Source organism: Myxine glutinosa, chromosome 2 (assembly GCF_964187855.1).
Source record: "Myxine glutinosa chromosome 2, kmMyxGlut1.1, whole genome shotgun sequence".
Classification (NCBI taxonomy): Eukaryota; Metazoa; Chordata; class Myxini; order Myxiniformes; family Myxinidae; genus Myxine; species Myxine glutinosa.
The window spans coordinates 159,025,887-159,047,413 of record NC_136262.1 but is presented as its reverse complement, the minus strand read 5'-3'; the positions used below and the strand labels follow the sequence as shown (position 1 = coordinate 159,047,413).

Sequence of the window (21,527 nt, the reverse complement as noted above, 5' to 3'; positions counted from 1 at the left end):
GTAGATGTGGTGGGGAGATAGGGAGACGCGCTGGGGAGATGTGGTGGGGAGATATGGATACGTGGTGGGGAGATAGGGAGACGTGGTGGGTTGAAAAGGAGACGTGCTGGGAAGATAGGGAGACACGCTGGGGAGATGCGCTGGGGAGATGAGCTGGGAGATAGGGTGACCTGCTGGGAGATAGGGAGATGTGGTGGGGATATAGGGAGACGCGCTGGGAGATAGGGAGAGGCGGTGGGGAGATAGCGAGACGTGCTGGGGAGATATGGAGACGTGCCGGGGAGATAGGGAGACGTGGTGGGAAGCGAGGGAGATGTGGTGGGAAGAGAGGGAGACGTGGTGGGGAGATGGAGAGACGTGGTGGGGAGATGAAAAGACGTGGTGGGGAGATAGGGAGACGTGATGGGAAGAGAGGGAGACGGGGTGGGCAGACAGGGAGACGGGGAGGGCAGACAGGAAGACGGGGAGGGCAGACAGGGAGACGTAGAGGGCAGACAGGGAGACGTGGTGGGCAGACAGGGAGACGTGGTGGGGAGCGAGGGAGACGTGGTGGGGAGCGAGGGAGACGTGGTGGGGAGCGAGGGAGACGTGGTGGGGAGCGAGGGAGACGTGGTGGGGAGCTAGGGAGACGTGGTGGGGAGCTAGGGAGACGAGCTGGGAGATATAGTGACCTGCTGGGAGATAGGGAGATGTGGTGGGAAGACGTGGTGGGTTGATCGGGAGACGTGCTGGGGTGATAGGGAGATTTGCTGGGGAGATAGGGAGATGTGCTGGGAGATAGGGAGACATGCTGAGAGATAGGGAGACGTGCTGGGGAGATAGGGAGACGTTCTGGGGAGATGTGCTGAGGAGATAGGGAGACGCGCTGGGGAGATAGGGAGACGTGGTGGGGAGATAGGGAGACGTGGTGGGAAGAGAGGGAGACGTGGTGGGGAGATGGAGAGACGTGGTGGGGAGATGGAGAGACGTGGTGGGGAGATGGGGAGACGCGATGGGAAGAGAGGAAGACGTGGTGGGGAGATCGGGAGACGGGGTGGGCAGACAGGGAGACGTGGTGGGCAGACAGGGAGACGTGGTGGGCAGACAGGGAGACGTGGTGGGCAGACAGGGAGACGTGGTGGGCAGACAGGGAGACGTGGTGGGCAGACAGGGAGACGTGGTGGGCAGACAGGGAGACGTAGTGGGCAGACAGGGAGACGTGGTGGGGAGCGAGGGAGACGTGGTGGGGAGCGAGGGAGACGTGGTGGGGAGCGAGGGAGACGTGGTGGGGAGCGAGGGAGACGTGGTGGGGAGCGAGGGAGACGTGGTGGGGAGCGAGGGAGACGTGGTGGGGAGCGAGGGAGACGTGGTGGGGAGCGAGGGAGACGTGGTGGGGAGCGTGGGAGACGAGCTGGGAGATATGGTGACCTGCTGGGAGATAGGGAAATGTGGTGGGGAGACGTGGTGGGTTGATCGGGAGACGTGCTGGGGTGATAGGGAGATTTGCTGGGGAGATAGGGAGATGCGCTGGGAGATAGGGAGACGTGCTGAGAGATAGGGAGACGTGCTGGGGAGATAGGGACACGTTCTGGGGAGATGTGCTGAGGAGATAGGGAGACGTGCTGGGGAGATAGGGAGACGTGATGGGAAGAGAGGGAGACGTGGTGGGCAGACAGGGACACGTTCTGGGGAGATGTGCTGAGGAGATAGGGAGACGTGCTGGGGAGATAGGGAGACGTGATGGGAAGAGAGGGAGACGGGGTGGGCAGACAGGGAGGGCAGACAGGAAGACGGGGAGGGCAGACAGGGAGACGTAGAGGGCAGACAGGGAGACGTGGTGGGCAGACAGGGAGACGTGGTGGGGAGCGAGGGAGATGTGGTGGGGAGCGAGGGAGACGTGGTGGGGAGCGAGGGAGACGTGGTGGGGAGCGAGCGAGACGTGGTGGGGAGCGAGGGAGACGTGGTGGGGAGCTAGGGAGACGAGCTGGGAGATATGGTGACCTGCTGGGAGATAGGGAGATGTGGTGGGGAGACGTGGTGGGTTGATCGGGAGACGTGCTGGGGTGATAGGGAGATTTGCTGGGGAGATAGGGAGATGTGCTGGGAGATAGGGAGACATGCTGAGAGATAGGGAGACGTGCTGGGGAGATAGGGAGACGTTCTGGGGAGATGTGCTGAGGAGATAGGGAGACGCGCTGCGGAGATAGGGAGACGTGGTGGGGAGATAGGGAGACGTGGTGGGAAGAGAGGGAGACGTGGTGGGGAGATGGAGAGACGTGGTGGGGAGATGGAGAGACGTGGTGGGGAGATGGAGAGACGTGGTGGGGAGATGGGGAGACGCGATGGGAAGAGAGGAAGACGTGGTGGGGAGATCGGGAGACGGGGTGGGCAGACAGGGAGGGCAGACAGGGAGACGTGGTGGGCAGACAGGGAGACGTGGTGGGCAGACAGGGAGACGTGGTGGGCAGACAGGGAGACGTGGTGGGCAGACAGGGAGACGTGGTGGGCAGACAGGGAGACGTAGTGGGCAGACAGGGAGACGTGGTGGGGAGCGAGGGAGACGTGGTGGGGAGCGAGGTTGACGTGGTGGGGAGCGAGGGAGACGTGGTGGGGAGCGAGGGAGACGTGGTGGGGAGCGAGGGAGACGTGGTGGGGAGCGAGGGAGACGTGGTGGGGAGCGAGGGAGACGTGGTGGGGAGCGTGGGAGACGAGCTGGGAGATATGGTGACCTGCTGGGAGATAGGGAGATGTGGTGGGGAGACGTGGTGGGTTGATCGGGAGACGTGCTGGGGTGATAGGGAGATTTGCTGGGAGATAGGGAGATGTGCTGGGAGATAGGGAGACGTGCTGAGAGATAGGGAGACGTGCTGGGGAGATAGGGAGACGTTCTGGGGAGATAGGGAGACGTTCTGGGGAGATGTGCTGAGGAGATAGGGAGACGTGCTGGGGAGATAGGGAGACGTGCTGGGAGATAGGGAGACGTGCTGGGAGATCGGGAGACGAGCTGGGAGATAGGGAGATGTGGTGGGGAGATAGGGAGATGTGCGAGGGAGATGTGGTGGGGAGATGTGGTGGGAAGATAGGGAGACGCGCTGGGGAGATAGGGAGACGTGGTGGGGAGATAGGGAGACGTGGTGGGGAGATATGCTGGGGAGATAGGGAGACGCACTGGGGAGATAGGGAGACGAGCTGGGGAGATAAGGAGAGGTGGTGGGCAGATAGCAAGACGTGGTGGGGAGATAGGAAGACATGGTGGGAAGAGAGGAAGACGTGGTGGGGAGAGAGGAAGACGTGGTGGGGAGATAGGGAGACGTGGTGGGGAGATATGATGGGGGAGATAGGGACACGCGCTGGGGAGATAGGGAGACGAGCTGGGGAGATAAGGAGAGGTGGTGGGGAGATAGCAAGACGTGGTGGGGAGATAGGGAGACATGGTGGGAACAGAGGAAGACATGGTGGGGAGATAGGGAGACGCGCTGGGGAGATAAGGAGAGGTGGTGGGGAGATAGCAAGACGTGGTGGGGAGATAGGGAGACGTGGTGGGAAGAGAGGAAGACGTGGTGGGGAGATCGGGAAATGTGGTGGGGAGATAGGGAGACGCACTGGGGAGATAAGGAGAGGTGGTGGGGAGATAGGAAGACGTGGTGGGGAGATAGGAAGACGTGGTGGGGAGATAGGGAGACGTGGTGGGGAGATAGGGAGACGTGGTGGGAAGAGAGGAAGACGTGGTGGGGAGATCGGGAGACGTGGTGGGGAGATATGATGGGGAGATAGGGAGACGTGGTGGGAAGAGAGGGAGACGTGGTGGGGAGATAGGGAGACGTGTTGGGGAGATAGGGAGACATGGTGGGGAGATAGGGAGACGTGGTGGAGAGATCGGGAGACGTGGCGGGGAGATAGGGAGACGTGGCGGGGAGATAGGGAGACGTGGTGGGGGAGATAGGGAGACGTGGTGGGGAGATAGGGAGATGTGGTGGGGAGAAAGGGAGATGTGGTGGGGAGATAGGGAGACGTGGTGGGGAGATAGGGAGACGTGGAGGAAAGAGAGGAAGATGTGGTGGGGAGATAGGGAGATGTAGTGGGAAGATAGGGCGACGTGCTGGGGAGACGGAGACATGCTGGGGAAATAGGGAGATGTGCTGGGGAGATGGAGAGACATGGTGGGGAGAGAGTGAGACGTGCTGGGGAAGTCGGGAGATGTGCTGGAGAGATGTGCTGGGAGATAGGGAGACGTGGTGGGGCAATAGGGAGACGTGCTGAGGAGATGGGGAGACATGCTGGGAAGAGAGGGAGACGTGGTGGAAAGAGAGGAAGCCGTGGTGGGGAGATAGGGAGATGCGCTGGGGAGACGTGGTGGGTTGATAGGGAGACGTGCTGGGGAGATAGGGAGATGTGCTGAGGAGATAGGGAGACGTGCTGGGAGATAGGGAGATGTGGTGGGGAGATAGGGAGACACGCTGGGGAGATGTGGGGGGGGAGATAGGGAGACGCGCTGGGGAGATGTGGTGGGGAGATATGGAGACACGCTGGGGAGATGTGGGGGGGAGATAGGGAGACGCGCTGGGGAGATGTGGTGGGGAGATATGGAGACGTGGTGGGGAGATAGGGAGACGCGCTGGGGAGATAGGGAGATGTGGTGGGGAGATAGGGAGACACGCTGGGGAGATGTGGGGGGGAGATAGGGAGACGCGCTGGGGAGATGTGGTGGGGAGATATGGAGACGTGGTGGGGAGATAGGGAGACGCGCTGGGGAGATGAGCTGGGAGATCGGGTGACCTACTGGGAGATAGGGAGATGTGGTGGGGAGATAGGGAGACGCGCTGGGGAGATAGGGAGAGGCGGTGGGGAGATAGCGAGACGTGCTGGGGAGATAGGGAGACGTGCTGGGGAGATAGGGAGACGTGGTGGGAAGAGAGGGAGACGTGGTGGGGAGATGGAGAGACGTGGTGGGGAGACGTGGTGGGGAGATGGAGAGACATGGTGGGGAGATGGAGAGACGTGGTGGGGAGATAGGGAGATGTGATGGGAAGAGAGGAAGACGTGGTGGGGAGATAGGGAGACGTGGTGGGAAGAGAGGGAGACGTGGTGGAAAGAGAGTAAGACGTGGTGGGGAGATAGGGCGATGTGGTGGGGAGATAGGGAGACGTGGAGGAAAGAGAGGAAGATGCGGTGGGGAGACGGGGAGATGTAGTGGGGAGATAGGGAGACGTGCTGGGGAGACGGAGACATGCTGGGGAAATAGGGAGATGTGCTGGGAGATGGAGAAACATTGTGGGGAGAGAGGGAGACCTGCTGGGAAGAGAGGGAGACGTGGTGTAAAGATAGTGAGACGTGGAGGGGCAATAGGGAGACGCGCTGGGGAGATGGGGAGACATGCTGGGAAGAGAGGGAGACATGCTGGGAAGAGAGGGAGACATGCTGGGAAGAGAGGGAGACGTGGTGGAAAGAGAGGAAGACGTGGTGGAAAGAGAGGAAGACGTGGTGGGGAGATAGGGAGATGTGGTGGGGAGATAGGGAGATAGGAAGATGTGGTGGGGAGATAGGGAGACGTGCTGGAGAGATGTGCTGGGGAGATAGGGAGACGTGGTGTGAAGATAGTGAGACGTGGTGTAAAGATAGTGAGACGTGGAGGGGCAATAGGGAGACGTGCTGGGGAGAAGGGGAGACATGCTGGGAAGAGAGGGAGACGTGGTGGAAAGAGAGGAAGACGTGGTGGAAAGAGAGGAAGACGTGGTGGGGAGATAGGGAGATGTGGTGGGGAGATAGGGAGATAGGAAGATGTGGTGGAGAGATGTGCTGGGGAGATAGGGAGACGTGGTGTGAAGATAGTGAGACATGGTGTAAAGATAGTGAGACGTGGAGGGGCAATAGGGAGACGTGGTGGGGAGATAGGGAGACGTGGTGGGGAGATAGGGAGACGTGGTGGGGAGATAGGCAGACGTGGTGGGGAGATAGGGAGACGTGGTGGGAAGAGAGGGAGACGTGGTGGAAAGAGAGGGAGACGTGGTGGAAAGAGAGGGAGAGGTGGTGGAAAGAGAGGGAGACGTGGTGGGAAGAGAGGAAGATGAGGTGGGGAGAGAGAGACATAGTGGGGGTAGAGAGAGAGATGTGGTGGGGAGAGAGAGAGAGATGTGGTGGGGAGAGAGAGAGAGAGATGGTGGGGAGACACAGAGAGATGTGGAAGGGAGAGAAAGAGAGAGTTAGGGGGGGGAAGATATATGGAGGGAGGGGAGGGAGGGAGAGAGATGTAGGGGAAAGGGGGTGGGGGTAGAGATATGCAGAGGGGGTTGAGATGTGGAGGGGTGAGGGGAAAGATTTAGAGGGAGGAGGGGGGGAAATCAGCTTGGGGAGAGAGAGATGTGGTGGGGGAGAGGAAGAGAAATGTGGGGGGGTGGGTTGGGGGTAGGTGGGGGAGTGGATGGAGAGAGAAATCCAGGGAGGCAGGGGGGAGAAAGGCAGATTTAGGAAGGGAGAGAGATTGGGGGGAGGGAGATTTGGAGCCTAGCTACCTTCTGTGGTTGACCTGACAAGGAGGATTATTTTGTGTGTGTGGGGTAATGGTAGGTTGGGGGGGGGGGGGCAGGAGGGAAGGGTTGGTAGCAGTATTGGAGTAGCATGTTTACGGTGAAAAAAATAAACCTCATCTCCTAAGTTGAAGATTGGTTCAGGAACCATCCAGAATTAAACTGTCAAATGGTGCATTTCAGGAGATGGCGTTTGAATTGGACCACATAGGAGAGAGCAGTCACCGTGTGGTTGAGTGAGGCACACCTTAGCAGAAAGAAGAAGCAGTTGGTAGACGAGAGGGGGTATGTCCTGCAGGTAGATTACAGGGAATGTTTTGAGGATTTTTCCCACAACAAGCTGCAGCTCTTCAGCAGAGAGGAGGACATCCCTTTCAGACAGTGGAAACACATTCTGTCAATAAGTCTTTTGAGAAAAACTGGACATTTAAAATTTTTAAGTCAAGAGCTCAGTTCCTAAAATACTTCAACAACTGGTTCAACTTCGTACGAAATTTGGTTGACAGGTTGGGTATGTAACAAGTACAAAACGATTAGATTTTGGTGAAGATCCGGATCCGGATCTGCATCCGAGAATTTTAAAGTGATTCTTCACCATTGAGCGATAGTGCTAAAACAGATATATAGATGACAAAACTTGGTGGATAAGTTGGTTAGGCAGCAAGAACAAGCCAATTTGATTTTGACTCGGGTTGAAATGCAGATCTGGCCTATCAGTGGGATATAAAATGCAAACTGTTCAGCCTGGTGGAGGTATGCTCGCTACCAAGTGTCTTTCTTGTCTGTATTTTGATGGCATCCCCACCACACCCCTTCCCCACAACCTCCACAGTCCACTCCCAACTACAAACAATCAGCACTTTTCCATGTCAAGCAAGATACCTTTAAAAGTTGGAATGTCATGTTTAATGAAAACCCTCGATACAGATGTTGAAGAATAATCATAATTATATAGAAACTGCTCGATTATATAGCAAACTCAAATGGTGCCAGGCTGAACAGTTTACATTTTGTGGCTCACTGATAGGCCGGATCTGCAACCGCTCCTGAACCAAAATCGAATCAACTTGTTCTTGTCACCTATCCAACACATCCACCTAGTTTCGTCATAATTCGTCCAGAACCGTTTGAGATATCATGCTATACAGTCACGTGAAAAAGTAAGTACACCCCATGTAAAGTTCTGACTTTTTCAACATATTTCAACATACAGCTATTTGATCTTCATTTCAACAATATTGATAGATAAAGGCGATATAATATAACAAATATCATGAAACATTACATTTTGTAGTCCATTGTATAATTTAAATAAACATAAATGCAAATTTCGCATGTGGAAAAAGTAAGTACACCCTTGGCTCTAATAGGGGGTATTGCCCCCTTTGGCAGAAACAACCTCAAGTAGGCATTTCTTATAACTGTCTACCAGTCTGTGACATCGACTGGGAGAAATTTTTGCCCACTCCTCCATGCAGAATTCTTTCAGCTGTGCCATGTTTGAGGGGTTTCTTGCATGCACAGCTCGTTTCAAATCCCCCCACATCTCGATGGGTTTTACATCCGGGCTTTGACTTGGCCATTCCAGAACCCTCCATTTCTTTCTTTTCAGTCATTCCTTGGTGGATTTACTGGTATGTTTAGAGTCATTGTCATGTTGCAAGGTCCACCTTCGGTTGAGCTTCAACTTTCCGACAGATGGCTTCACATTATCCTCAAGCACCCTCTGGTACAATGAAGAATTCATAGTGGATTATATGATGGTGAGCTGCGCAGGCTCTGATGCAGCAAAGCTGCCCCAAACCATAATATTTCCACCACCATGCTTTACAGTTGGTATCAGGTTAATATATATATATATATATATAACCACCTTTAGAGGCCATTTTTCCCCGCAAAGCGGGGGTTGGCCTTTTTCGGGCACCGTGGTTGTTGTTGTTTTTTTGGTCCCCTTTTTGAAGCAATGTTTTACGGCCGGATGCCCTTCCTGACGCCAACCCTTTTTGCCACCTTTAACGACAAACAGGGAATTACCAGTGAAGTGGTACTCAATTTGCCGACCTCGGAAGGATGACAGGCTGAGTCAACCCCCCTGGCGTTAATTCAGCCCAGGATTCGAACCCAGGACCGAGGAACCCAGGACATAACAGACCGGGATTCGAACCCAGGATCCTAGGATCCTAAGCCGGCACCCTAGCCGCTAGCCCAACACCAGGTTATTGTGGTCCAATGCTGTCTTTGGTTTTTGCCAAACATGTCTTCTGGTACTGTGGCCAAATAGCTCTACCTTTGACTCATCTGTCCAGAGCACATTGTTCCAGAAGTGCTGGTCTTTGCCTCGGTGTTCATTGGCAAACTTTAGTCTTGCCCTGATGTTCTTTCTGGACAGCAAAGTTTCCTCCTGGCACACCTCCCATGTAGATCAAATTTGTGCAGCCTCTTTCTAATGGTAGACTCATGCACTTTGACATCAACAGTGGCAAGAGCTACCTGTAGGTCCCGTGATGACATTCTGGGGTTCTTAAGAGACTTATTTCAGCATCTTGCGGTCTGCTCTCGGGCTGAACTTGCTGGGGCGGCCTGGCCTGAACAAGTTGGCAGTTGTTTGGTATCTTCTCCACTTGTAGATGATCTTCCGGACAGTCGAATGATTGATTTCAAATTGTTTGGAGATCTTTTTAAATCCCTTCCCAGACTCGTAGGCATCTATAACCTTCTTTCTGAAGGCCTCAGAGAGCTCTTTTGATCTAGGCATGGTGATGCCGCACACTTCAACAACAAAGAGCAAACCAAACTAAATGTCTGAGGTTTAAATAAGACAGGTTCCTCCAAGATCCTCTCTAGCGATGTTCTAATCATTTGCACCTGATTCTAATTTTAGGTATTTGAAGTAGTGATAAATGTCGGGGTGTACTTACTTTTTCCACATGTGAAATTTGCATTTATGTTTATTTAAATTATACAATGGACAAAAAATGTAAATGTTTCATGATATTTGTTATATTATATCACCTTTATCTATCAATATTGTTGAAATGAAGATCAAATAGCTGTATGTTGAAATATGTTGAAAAAGTCAAAACTTTACATGGGGTGTACTTACTTTTTCATGTGACTGTATATTCAAATATCCCCCAAACAATCATTCATGGTCTCCTCATCACAAGGTAGATTATCAGGCCATGGCCACAACATTTATTCAAATATCCCCCAAACAATCATTCATGCTCTCCTGATCACAAGGTAGATTATCAGGCCATGGCCACAACATATATTCAAATATCCCCCAAACAATCATTCATGGTCTCCTCATCACAAGAAAGATTACCAGGCCATGGCCACAACATTTATTCAAATATCCCCCAAACAATTATTCATGGTCTCCTCATCACAAGATAGATTACCAGGCCATGGCCACAACATTTATTCAAATATCCCCCAAACAATTATTCATGGTCTCCTCATCACAAGATGGATTACGACAATGACAACAAAATAATAAATTACAACTCTTCCAATTTATAATCTTTCCAGCAATGCTATGGTACTTCCTGGAGCTCACATGACTAGACAATAACCTCGGATGCTATTGTATACACAACATCGTTTACTTTAAGGAACACTGATAAGATTTCATTCACGTAAAGTCTGTGTAACAACAATGAGCAGTCATTTATTTGGTGATCTTACGAAAACTGCATCACTGAATCACCACAGCATCTTTCCCTGTTGAGATTTGTCAGTGATCTGGAAATGCTCGTGTCCAATCAAATGGACAGTTTTCTACTACAACAGTGGGGCCTATGGAAGAGCATGGTTAAATAGACAGTGGGGATAGCGAGTGGGCTAACAATTGGGCACAACCAGCAAGGGAATACGAGAGAGAGAGAGAGAGAGAGAGAGAGAGAGAGAGAGAGAGAGAGAGAGAGAGAGAGAGAGAGAGAGAGAGAATTTTTTTTTTTTTTTAATTTGAATTTGCAACACCATTTATTTCACAAAAAACACACCAGGTCAAGTTACATTTTTACAGGAGAGAAAAAATAAAATAAAAACAACAGTTCTTAATGTTAAAAAGAAAAGTACAAATTCGATTCATTTACAACACATAATGCTTCATTAATACACCATTTGCACTCAAAGAGTTTGACATTTTCATTCGCCACATAATAATCAAACTCTAACCTTATTCTTGCAGACACCAGCCCTTTAAACATAGGAACAACATCGAACCCATGCCCATTATCAATTAAAATTTTCCTTGATTTATATATTGAATATTTTGCTACAGCAACTAAGAAGTTTAGGAGAACACCAGAGTCCTTGCAGGAGGGTCTGAAAGATACACCAAAAATAAAAGAGTGTGAAGTAAAAGGAAAAGACAACTGCTCAAAAAGGTGTGTGAGAATCAAGAAAAGAGGTATTAGTCTTTCGCATTTCACATAGGCATGAAAGAGATCCTCCTTCTGTACACAGAAGGGGCATGCTACTGGCACTGAGCTGTCAAGGTGATGAACAAAGGTGTTCGTAGGGAGAGCCCAATGTGCTAGTCTCCACTGGATATCTGCGAGGAACCCGTAAATAGGTAGTTTGTACATATTAGGCCACAGTGGCGTGGCAGGAGACCCTGGCCCTAACCTTTCTGACCACAGGGCCACTCGCGCCACTCCGGAGAAGGGTGATGCTTGGTTTTCTCGAAGGAGCTTGTGAATACCCGCCTTTTTTACCAGATGAAAAGGAGATACAAGTTCACCATTTGACTGGAGAGCTGGGAGCACCTTAATTTCAGGGAAAGACAGCCGAAAATCCTCGACATTGTTTATACCTTCCCAGCCAATATTTAACTCCTTAAACTTCCTCTTGACGATGCGTATAATTTGGCTGACAATACGCACGGATCTTAAACCAAGAATGGCCGCCACCCTGCCAGCAGACATCCATTTTGTCCCAGATGTATCCCTCAGGTCACAAACTTTGCCAATTCCTCCTTGAGTAAATTTCCTAATCAAAGTCGGACTATGAGGAATGCATGGAAAAAAACCGTTATAGAAAATAGGCTCTTGGATAAACATCCGGCAATTATAAGCCTCAAGGCAACGATGAACCCCAAAACCCTTCCAAACTCTCAGCAAACCCTGATAAAAAGTTGGGATTGAAACTAAGCTGACACGGTCAAGGTTCACCAGGAACAAGTGCCTATCATAACACAGGCCTCCCGCTTGTTGCAACAAGCAAAACGCAAATGAGCGCCAGGGCAGCTCTTCAGCATACAACAGACGTTGCACAGACTGCAGGCGAAAAGCCATAAGCCGGGTGGACACATCCACAATTCCATGTCCACCCTCCTTTCGAGGATGGTACAGTATTTGCGGCCGAAGCCAGTGGTATCCATTCCAAAAGAAATTAACCACGACCCGCTGGATGGCTGGTATCAACTCCTTAGGTGGCTGCAAGGCAATTAGTTTATGCCATAATCTTGCTGCTATCAAGTTATTTATAACAAGAGTGCGGCCTTTGTAAGAAAGAGATCGCAGCAGTCCTTCCCATCGTTTCAACCGGTGTGTAATTTGTTCAATCATTCCTTCCCAGTTCTTCATTTCTACTTCATGGTTGCCGAGATAGACACCAAGATATTTGACCCCATCTGTTTTCCACTCTAAATTATGTGGGAGTGACGGTGGCAGTGTTAAAGAAAGGTTATCTGAACCGCACCATAAGGCTACACTCTTGCCCCAATTTACTTTGGCAGAAGAGGCCGCAGAGTAGTCTTTAAGGCAACGCTGCACTGCAGCAACACTACTTGGGCCTTTAATCAGAACACATACATCATCAGCATAAGCTGTGACCACAAATCTTGAACCAAAAACGGCTCCCACATCCTGAGTTATTCGCTGCCTGATGGATGCTAAGAGTGGTTCAAGGGCAATTATATACAGAAATCCAGAAAGGGGACAACCTTGACGGATACCCCGTCGGAAAGGAAAAGGGGGACATAAACTGTTGTTTACTTTCATCATGCAGAAGGTGTTAGTGTATAACAGCTTAACATAGGAAATGAAAGTTTCGCCAAAACCCATCCGCTCCAGAACAGAAAACAAATATGTATGATCAACACGATCAAAAGCCTTTGTTTGGTCAAGAAACAACAACCTAAAACTGGCACGCATGTACTTATTACAAGAAATAATATCCCTTATCAAAAAAATATTGTCATAAATTGACCTTCCTGGTACACAGTAGGTCTGGTCAGGGTGCACAATAGAGCTGATCACAGTTCCCAAACGGTTTGCTAAAGCCTTTGACAAAAGCTTGTAATCCGCACACAGCAATGAGACAGGCCGCCAGTTCTCGACTAGTTGAGTGTCCCCAGCCTTTGGCAACAGGCACATGACTGCTCTTCTGCAGGACAGGGGAAGCTCTCCAACATGAAGGCATTCATCAAATACCTCAAGCAGGTCAGGTCCCACAAGTTTCCAAAAAGTCTTATAGAACTCTCCAGGCAAACCATCAATCCCAGAGGCTTTACCATCCTTCAAGCTCCGCATAGCAGTTTCAAGTTCAGCAGCCGAAACTGACATGTTCAATGTGCGTTGCTGGTCCTCCTCAAGTCTTGGAAGCCCAGTAGTCAGCTCCTGCAAGGTCTCATTAGTTATGCTCTGGGGGGAGTACAAGTTTGTATAAAAACCCTTCAAAACAGACTTGATCTCCTGTTGGGAGGTCACTATTGACCCATTAGCAGCACGTAGCCCATGAATCTGTTGTGCTTTTTTGACAGAGTTCTCCAAGCTAAAGAAGTCCTTATTTGGCATATCCAAAGTCAAGTAACTCATCCTCATACGCACCAAGGTACCCATTGCCCGCTGCCTCACCATTTCGGTCCGTAACGACCTTTTTGTCCATAGTAACTGATCATATCCCAAATCTTTCCCAGCCCCATTACGATTCCGTTCCAATTCTGCAATTTCGGCCTTTAATGAGTCAACTGAGAGACTTTGCATTTTAGTAGTAAACAGACTATACTGTTGACAAAACGTTTTAACTTGACACTTTTCAAGGTCCCACCATATGCGAAGGTTGGCATGCTCAAGCTTAGAGGACTGGATTTTCCCCCACACTGTTCGGAAAGGCATCTTCAAATTTCTTATCACTTAACAACCGAGTATTGAGTGACCAGTACGCGCTACCTCCTGATGTCAGGGGTAATTTAAAGGACATTGCCACTAAATTATGGTCTGAAAACCCTGTTGGGAGTATTTGGGTAGTGGACACCACATTCAGCATTGGCTTATTGATATAGATCCTGTCCAGCCTTGCCCTTGATATGACGCCATCAACCATCATGACATCTGCACCATGTGTAGGCCCGTGAAGTTGGATGCTGCAACCTCCACACATCCTCAAAACAATAGTTATTGATGAGGCTCGCTAACACCTTTGCAGAAGCGCCGTGGGGTTCATGTCCATTCCTGTCAACTGAAGGATCAATTGTACAGTTAAAGTCCCCTGCGATACAGGTGAGAGCAGCTGAATCCAGTCCCTCTACAAAGTCCCGCAATGTGGAAAAGAATGTTCTTCTTTCTATAGGTTCACTTGGTGCATACACATTTACTATAATAAGCTATTGTGTATTGCAGTAGAACTCCACCGCTATCAAATGTGCCTTATGGACCTCCCTATAAATAACACTCTGAGTGGGAAGCCTGGGACTTAAGGCGATGGCAACACCCGCCTTGGGTGTAGAAACCCCACTCAGCCACCATTGCCCTTTAAAAGGTTTACACCATTCAGCTGCCAAATTGTTTGTGGCATGGGTCTTTTGCAATAGAATGACATCTGCTTTTACCCTCTCCATTGCCTGGATTGCTTGAATTTTTCGTAAGGGGGCACATCCCCCATTGATGTTCAGGGAGGCAATATGTATTTCTCACATTGTCATTCTAAGGTGGAAGCTCACCGTCCGCCTGCAATTCCTTATTCGCCTTTGTTACTGCTTTACGAAGACGTTGAAATTGAGGCTCCGAGAGCATGGGGTCATTTTTCTGTAAAAGAGGTTTCGAAACCTTAATGAAAGCTTGAACATCAGGGAAATGATCTCTAATTACAACATGACGTTGTCTAAACGTTTCGTTTAAGAAATCAATGACCTTCCCTTTTGTCACCTCTGCTTGCCTCACCTGCTCCTTCTGAGACTCACTCAGGGCAGCAAGACTGCATCCTTCATCAGCCTCGACCCCACTCTCACCCAGTGGTGTGTCAGGTACTGGCACCTCATCTGTGTCATTGTCACCATGGTATTTTTGTTGCGTCTGCATGGCACCAACTACCCCATCGTTGTTGTCTGCCACCGACTTATCAATCTCTTTCTCATCATCTTCCGTTGAGATGAGGGTCTTTAACTGCTCGTCGCATGGTGCAGGGTATCCACCATACATACGGTGACACGCTCGGTAATGCTTCGATTCTCTTCATCCTGTGAAATGGGCAGATTCCCATCTCTACCTATTGCATTACCATTTTGCTCATGGTCATCAGGTTGGTCTGTATTTCCATCTGCCTGCACGAGAACCATTTTGTTTCCTTTTCCTCCATTCTCATCGCTCGCAAGAGAGCGTTTCAAGTTTCTCCTCGACTCGGTCTCCATCAGCTTCACCTCCTCGAAGTCCCTTTGTTTTTGAGGTTGCAGCCTCTCCTCCACATATGGTTGCTCCACTACCGTATAGGCTTCTCCACCAGCACCACTGTCACCCGCACCCTCGTATTCCGGTTTTGACCTTTTTTCGACACCTGGCTCATCTACAGGGTCGTTCAAGTCATTTACAGGGGGGGGGGGGGGGGGGGCTGCCCCAGCTGCTGTGGCATAACTCTTCCTCACATCAGGACAATACTGCCGAGTGTGTCCGTATGCCCCACATGTATAGCAAATCAAGGTCTCAGTAGCTGCAAAGACCCGGTAATCATGATCTCCTATTTTAAAATTTATAGATATGTTCAGCTGTTTTGCCTCATCCTTTAGTACGACGAAACAAAAACGTCTAAACGACTCTACATGCTTCGGCCTTCCGTTCCTGGTTCGCAGGGGGACCGTGATAATTCGTGAGACGACAGTCCCATGCTCCCCTAATTTACGTAGGATTTCTTCATTCCTCAGAAAGTGCGGAACGTTACTTAAAATAACTTTAACCGCCGGCGTGTCCATGGACGATACCGGAACAAATTGGTCATTCCCCAACGTTAACCCGTTTTGCACCACGATGTCTGCAAGGCTAACTTGTGACACGAAAACCACCACTTTGTGGTTCATTCGAGACGCAGCACGAATGTTATTCACCCCGATCAAATCCCCAATTGCAAGTAGAACATTGTCCATTTGCACGTCTTCCGGCGGAACAAGGCACAGCCCATGCTTACGCGATAACACCTCATCACTAACACGATCAGCAGTCCTTTGACTATTCCTATTAGCCATTTATCGGCAATAAACTAAACAAACTAAACAGTAACAATGCAATAAACTAACCAAACAAATCAAAATTAGTTAAATAAATAACTAAATAATCGGCACGATATAACCAACCCACGTTATAAATTAATACAGGTGGCTAACCGTTACCGTGCTGTCTCTCTCTCCCTCTCTTGTCTCAAGAGCAGAAGGGAAACACGGAGAAAACTTCACAACCTCGTACAAGGACACAAATGGAGTGAAAGGAGGATAGGAAAGACCACCAACACAGCACCGTACTCACAGCTCAACACCCACAGCCGCCATGATTACCACACCCACGCACGACTCACAACCATCCAGAAGGGGGTGCGACAGAGAGAGAGACAGAGACAGAGACAGAGACAGAGAGAGAGAGATTTTTTTTTTTTGTATACTGAATCGAGGCTCATGAAAGAGCTAACATTTATTTCACAAACAAATCAACCAGACAAACAAAATATACAAAAAGAGGGAGCGGAAGACAAGATGGGGAGGGAAGGGGAAGCACACAACCACAACATTTGAGAGCAGGGAGAAGTGTGGGAGGGAGAGGGCTTGGGGGCAGGAGGCGTGGGAAGGGGAGGGGAGAGGTATAAAACACAAGGGGACCGAAATTAGCGGGGGTAGAAAAGATCAAGGTTTTGGATGGGGGAGGATAAGAGATGGTGGTGAACAGCTGTTTTAAAGACCTGGAGGGTGGAGTGGGATTGAAGAGAGTGAGGGAGTTTGTTCCAGATGCGGGAGAAAAGAGGAATGAAGGAGAGAAAGAGAGAAAGAGAGAAAGAGAGAAAGAGAGAAAGAGAGAAAGAGAGAAAGAGAGAAAGAGAGAGAGAGAGAGAGAGAGAGAGAGAGAGAGAGAGAGAGAGAGAGAGAGAGAGAGAGAGAGAGAGAGAGAGAGAGAGAGAGAGAGAGAGAGAGAGAAAGAGAAAGAGAAAGAGATAGAGAAAGAGAGAGAGAGAGAGAGAGACTTTTGTGCCCTTTTATTATAAAAACAAGCCATTTCACAAAGCGGTTGTAAGCAAAGCAACCAGTTTAAAGAAACATTTTGTAAGGATCATGAATTCACCAAAAGGAGCAAAGGATATTTAAAGGAAACCAGCAAGTATAAAATTTTTTACAAACCAAAGGTGAAGACACAAACAAAACCACAAACAATTTTTAAAGGAAATGCTCATGCAAGAGCTATGACCACATCAAGAGCAAATTAAACATTTAATTAAATTAAGCTAAACATTGAGAGAGGGAGAGAGAGGGAGAAAGGGAGAGAGAGAGAGGTAGAGGTAGAGAGGTAGAGAGGTAGAGAGGTAGAGAGGTGGAGAGGTGGAGAGGTAGAGAGGTGGAGAGGTGGAGAGGTAGAGAGAGAGAGAGAGAGAGAGAGAGAGAGAGAGAGAGAGAGAGAGAGAGAGAGAGAGAGAGAGAGAGAGACAGACAGAGAGAGACAGAGAGAGAGAGAGAAAGAGAAAGAGAGAGAGAGAGAGAGAGAGAGAGAGAGAGAGAGAGAGAGAGAAAGAGAAAGAGAGGGAGAGAGAGAGAGAGAGAGAGAGGAGGGTGTGGTGGGGGCATGGGGTGTGGAGTGGGGAGGTGGGGTAGAGAGCAAAAAAAATCACTGAAACCAGCAAGAGGGCTGGCTTTGGAAGAGTTAATAGGGGTAATGAAGATCACGGGTTAGGATGGGTGGTGGCGCTGCACCGCCTGTTTGAAGCTCTGCACAGAGTTGGAAAGAAAGGCCTCTGAAAGGCGGTTCCTTAAACAAAAGATGCAAGGAACAAAGGGGTTGAGGTGTGCAGTCAATCTGAATTTTGGAAGTTTAATGGGAGAGAGGTGTGGGGGAGGGAATTACTGAACAAACACATGTATCCTGGAGTTGCTCAGGAGGGCAGGAGGGCTAACAAAGAAGAGTGAGCAATATTGGCAAATAGGCAGTAAACAAAATTGCAGGAGAGACAGATATGATGCTGAGCAGTACTCCACTGAGCTACAGAAAGGCTTTGTAGACTAAGTAGCTCTGATTTCCCAAGGAAAGACTTGGATCGACATTGGATGATGAGTCTGTGGCTAGCTTTGGAGACTTGGATCGACATTGGATGATGAGTCTGTGGCTAGCCTTGGAGACTTGGATCGACATTGGATGATGAGTCTGTGGCTGGCTTTGGAGGCCAGCTTTGCTGTGTAATTGGTCCAAGAGAGATCATGGCTGATGGTGAGGCCATGAAGTTCAAGAGATTGAACCTTTTCCAGGGGCTGAACATAGAAATATCCAATTGGCTTACTTTGATTATCCTTTTGGAGTGACAGGGTGAGACGGTGAGATTTTTCAGGATTGAATGACATGTTCCATTTATCAGACCAGCATCTAATCAATTCTAGATCAGGAAATAGCGACATAGCTGCAGTCTGCCGAGCAGTGGAATGGGTTAATGCATGACACAATGTGGAGTAATCTGCAAAAACAAAGAGGGTTTAACAGAGCTATACATCGATGAGAAAAAATATTGGGCAGAAAACATTGCCTTGGGGAACTCCAGCCTCTACTGGGAGAGGGGAGGAAAGGGCTGCATTGCCAGGACCAAGTTGACTGTGTGAGTGGAGGAAGTCAGCAATCCAGCAATTAAGGTAGCATCTTAGCCTGGAGAATGGCATTTCATGCCCGAATCAGCTCCTGTTCCAGATCAGAGGATATGTGGCTGTCTTACCAAGGTTCGAATGTGACGATAAACTATAACCCTGATTTAATTGGGTTTAAATCTGGCAATATGGCAGGCTGGGGGTGTCATGACATAAATGTTGGCATTGAAAAAAATGTTCCTTGTTCGAATGGCCTTGTGAGCAGGAGAATTGTCGTGCATAAAGATGATTCCAAGACCATCTTGTTTAAGGGTCGGCAATACATATTGCCTGACAAGATCTCAATTTATCGATCTGCCGTCAAAATTGTCATGACTATGGATCAAGTCGGTGCAAATTGTTTCAGCAACAACACCACACACCATTAAAACTTCCACATTAAAACATTTTGACTTCGTAGACACAGATTTAGGCATTATCGTTTTTTGCGTTTTCTGTACACCCATCATTGAACACAACACTTGTGTTCATGTGCTTGTCAAAGTGGACATCTCTCTGGCCATTCTCAGAGAGCCTCCTCAGCATCGACGAGTCTGGCATTTCACTCAGGCCGACTGGGACGGTCTTCAAGCAGCCATCAATCGTCTGGATTGGTCTCCCATCTCCACTGCCTCTGACATCAATTCTTCCTGGGAATTCTTCCAAAGCAAACTGATCTCTCTCATGCACAGATTTATCCCATCTCGCCTTCAGTTGTCTTACCCTTCCTCCCGTCCATGGTACACTGAATCTTGTGGTGAGGCAGTTGCCCTGAAACAACTTGCCTTTGCCTCTTGGAAGGCTAATCCAACTGAAGGCAATCTCAGTTCCTTCCACCAAGCTCAGAACAAGTGTGTGTCTACCCTCAGGAGTGCCAGGAAGCACTATCTCTCCTCACTCAAGAATGAACTCTCAAACCTGTCTCCTTCCTCCAAATCCTGGTGGCGTGTGGTCAAATCCGTTTCTGGTGTTTGTTCCCCCTCCATCCCCTCCCTTACCTCAAATGGCCACACAGTTGACATCGCACGTGACAAAGCCGAATGCCTAAACTCTGTGTTCGCCTCAAAATCCTTCGTCCCAAACCCATCTCTCTCTGTTCCCACCTTTCCCAGTCGAACCCAACTGCTCCTGGACTCTGTGTCCTTCTCTCCTGACAAGGTGGAGGAGTTTTTGTCAAACCTCGACTCTGATTCTGCAACTGGACCAGACGGCATCAGCCCACGGGTCCTAAAATCCTGCTCTGCCACTCTATCTCACCCTCTCTCTGTTCTTTTCACCCTATCTTTTGCTCAAGGTCATCTGCCAGCATCCTGGAAATCAGCTAACATTACCGCTTTACACAAAAAAGGTGCAAAAACAGATCCTTGCAACTACAGACCAATCAGCCTGCTCCCAATTATCAGCAAAGTCATGGAATCCATCATTGCTTCAGATATGAAATCTTTCCTCTTCTCCAATTGCTTGATCTCTGGTCATCAATTTGGTTTCAGACCAGGTCACTCTACTCTGGACATGCTGCTTCTGCTGTCTCAACAATGGATGGAGGTCCTCAATGCCAAACAGGAAATCAGAGCTGTCTCCCTTGACATATCACGGGCCTTTGATACGGTCTGGCACCCAGCTCTGCTCACCAAACTCTCCTCCTATGGTATCCATGGAAATCTCCATGCATGGCTTGCGGACTTCCTCTCTGGTCGTAGTCAACGTGTGGCCCTGAATGGATTTCTCTCATCTCCCCTTCCTGTTCAGGCTGGAGTTCCCCAAGGAAGTGTGCTGGGCCCTGTGCTTTTTCTGGTCTTTATCAATGATCTCTCCGACTCTCTGGAAAATCCTTTCTATCTCTTTGCTGATGACTCCACTCTCTGCCGCTCCATTCCTCTTCCCTCAGATCGGCAGTCTGCAGCCTCCTCACTCTCTGAAGACCTGGACAAAATCACAGACTGGTCAAACAAGTGGAACATGTCTTTCAATCCTGACAAATCTCACTCTCTTACTATGTCTCTCCGAAAAGATCGACTGGACAACCCTCCCATCTACTTTCTCAACAATCCTCTCCAAGAAGTTCTGTCGCTCAAGCTTTTGGGTCTCACTATCTACCATGATCTTTCTTGGGAAAACCACATTTCCAAGCTGGCCTCCAAAGCCAGTCGCCGACTGGGCATCCTCCGTCGTGCGAAGTCCTTCCTCGGCACACCTGAGCTCCTCACCACATACAAGGCTTTCATCCGCAGCTCACTGGAATACTGTTCTCCCCTATGGGCTGGTGCTCCTGCCTCACACCTGGCTCGGCTTCACGCTGTTGAATCCAAAGCTTTCAAAATCATTGGAATCTCCCGCGATGAAGCTATCTCTGAGGGCCTTTCACTCACTCACCGCAGGCAGGTAGGTGGTCTTTCTGTCTTCTACCGACTCCTCTCCGGCCTTGCTCCCCCAGCTCTCTCTGTGCTCTGTCCCCCAAATATTCCTACAGGTCGCACAAGATCTGCCAGCAACCCTCTGATGGTTAAACTGCCGAAATCTCGGCTCTCTGCTCACCTTCACTCTTTCATTCCTCTTTTCTCCCGCCTCTGGAACAAACTCCCACACTCCCTTCAATCCCTCTCCTCCCTCCAGGTCTTTAAACCAGCTGTTCACCACCATCTCTTATCTTCCCCCATCCAAAACCTTGATCTTTTCTACCCCCACTAATTCACCCCAGATCCACCGTGTTTGAAATTCCAACTTCTTTCCTGGAAATCCTGGCAGTGTCCATATGTTTATACCTCTCCCACCCCCCCCCCCCTTCACATGCCTCCCCCCAAAGCCCTCTCCCTCCCACAGATCTCTCGATGTCTCCATGTCTCTCGGTCCCTGCTCTCAAATGTTGTGTTTGTGTCCTTCCCCCTCTCTCCCCATCTTGTCTACCGCTCCCGATGTTATTTGTTTTATGTGTCTGTTTGTCT

General features: G+C 49.7%; 1 protein-coding gene across 2 annotated transcripts in view; it reads right to left on the bottom strand.

The window, feature by feature from the left end:
* The window catches only part of FANCI (FA complementation group I), a 129,749-nt gene that overhangs the window by 54,133 nt on the left and 54,089 nt on the right, over positions 1 to 21,527 (bottom strand). For both annotated transcript variants that reach the window (XM_078771854.1, XM_078771855.1), the window contains exon 8: positions 6,751 to 6,874. In XM_078771854.1, the coding sequence (XP_078627980.1) occupies positions 6,751 to 6,874 (124 nt within the window). The remainder of the gene's footprint in view (positions 1 to 6,750; positions 6,875 to 21,527) is intronic.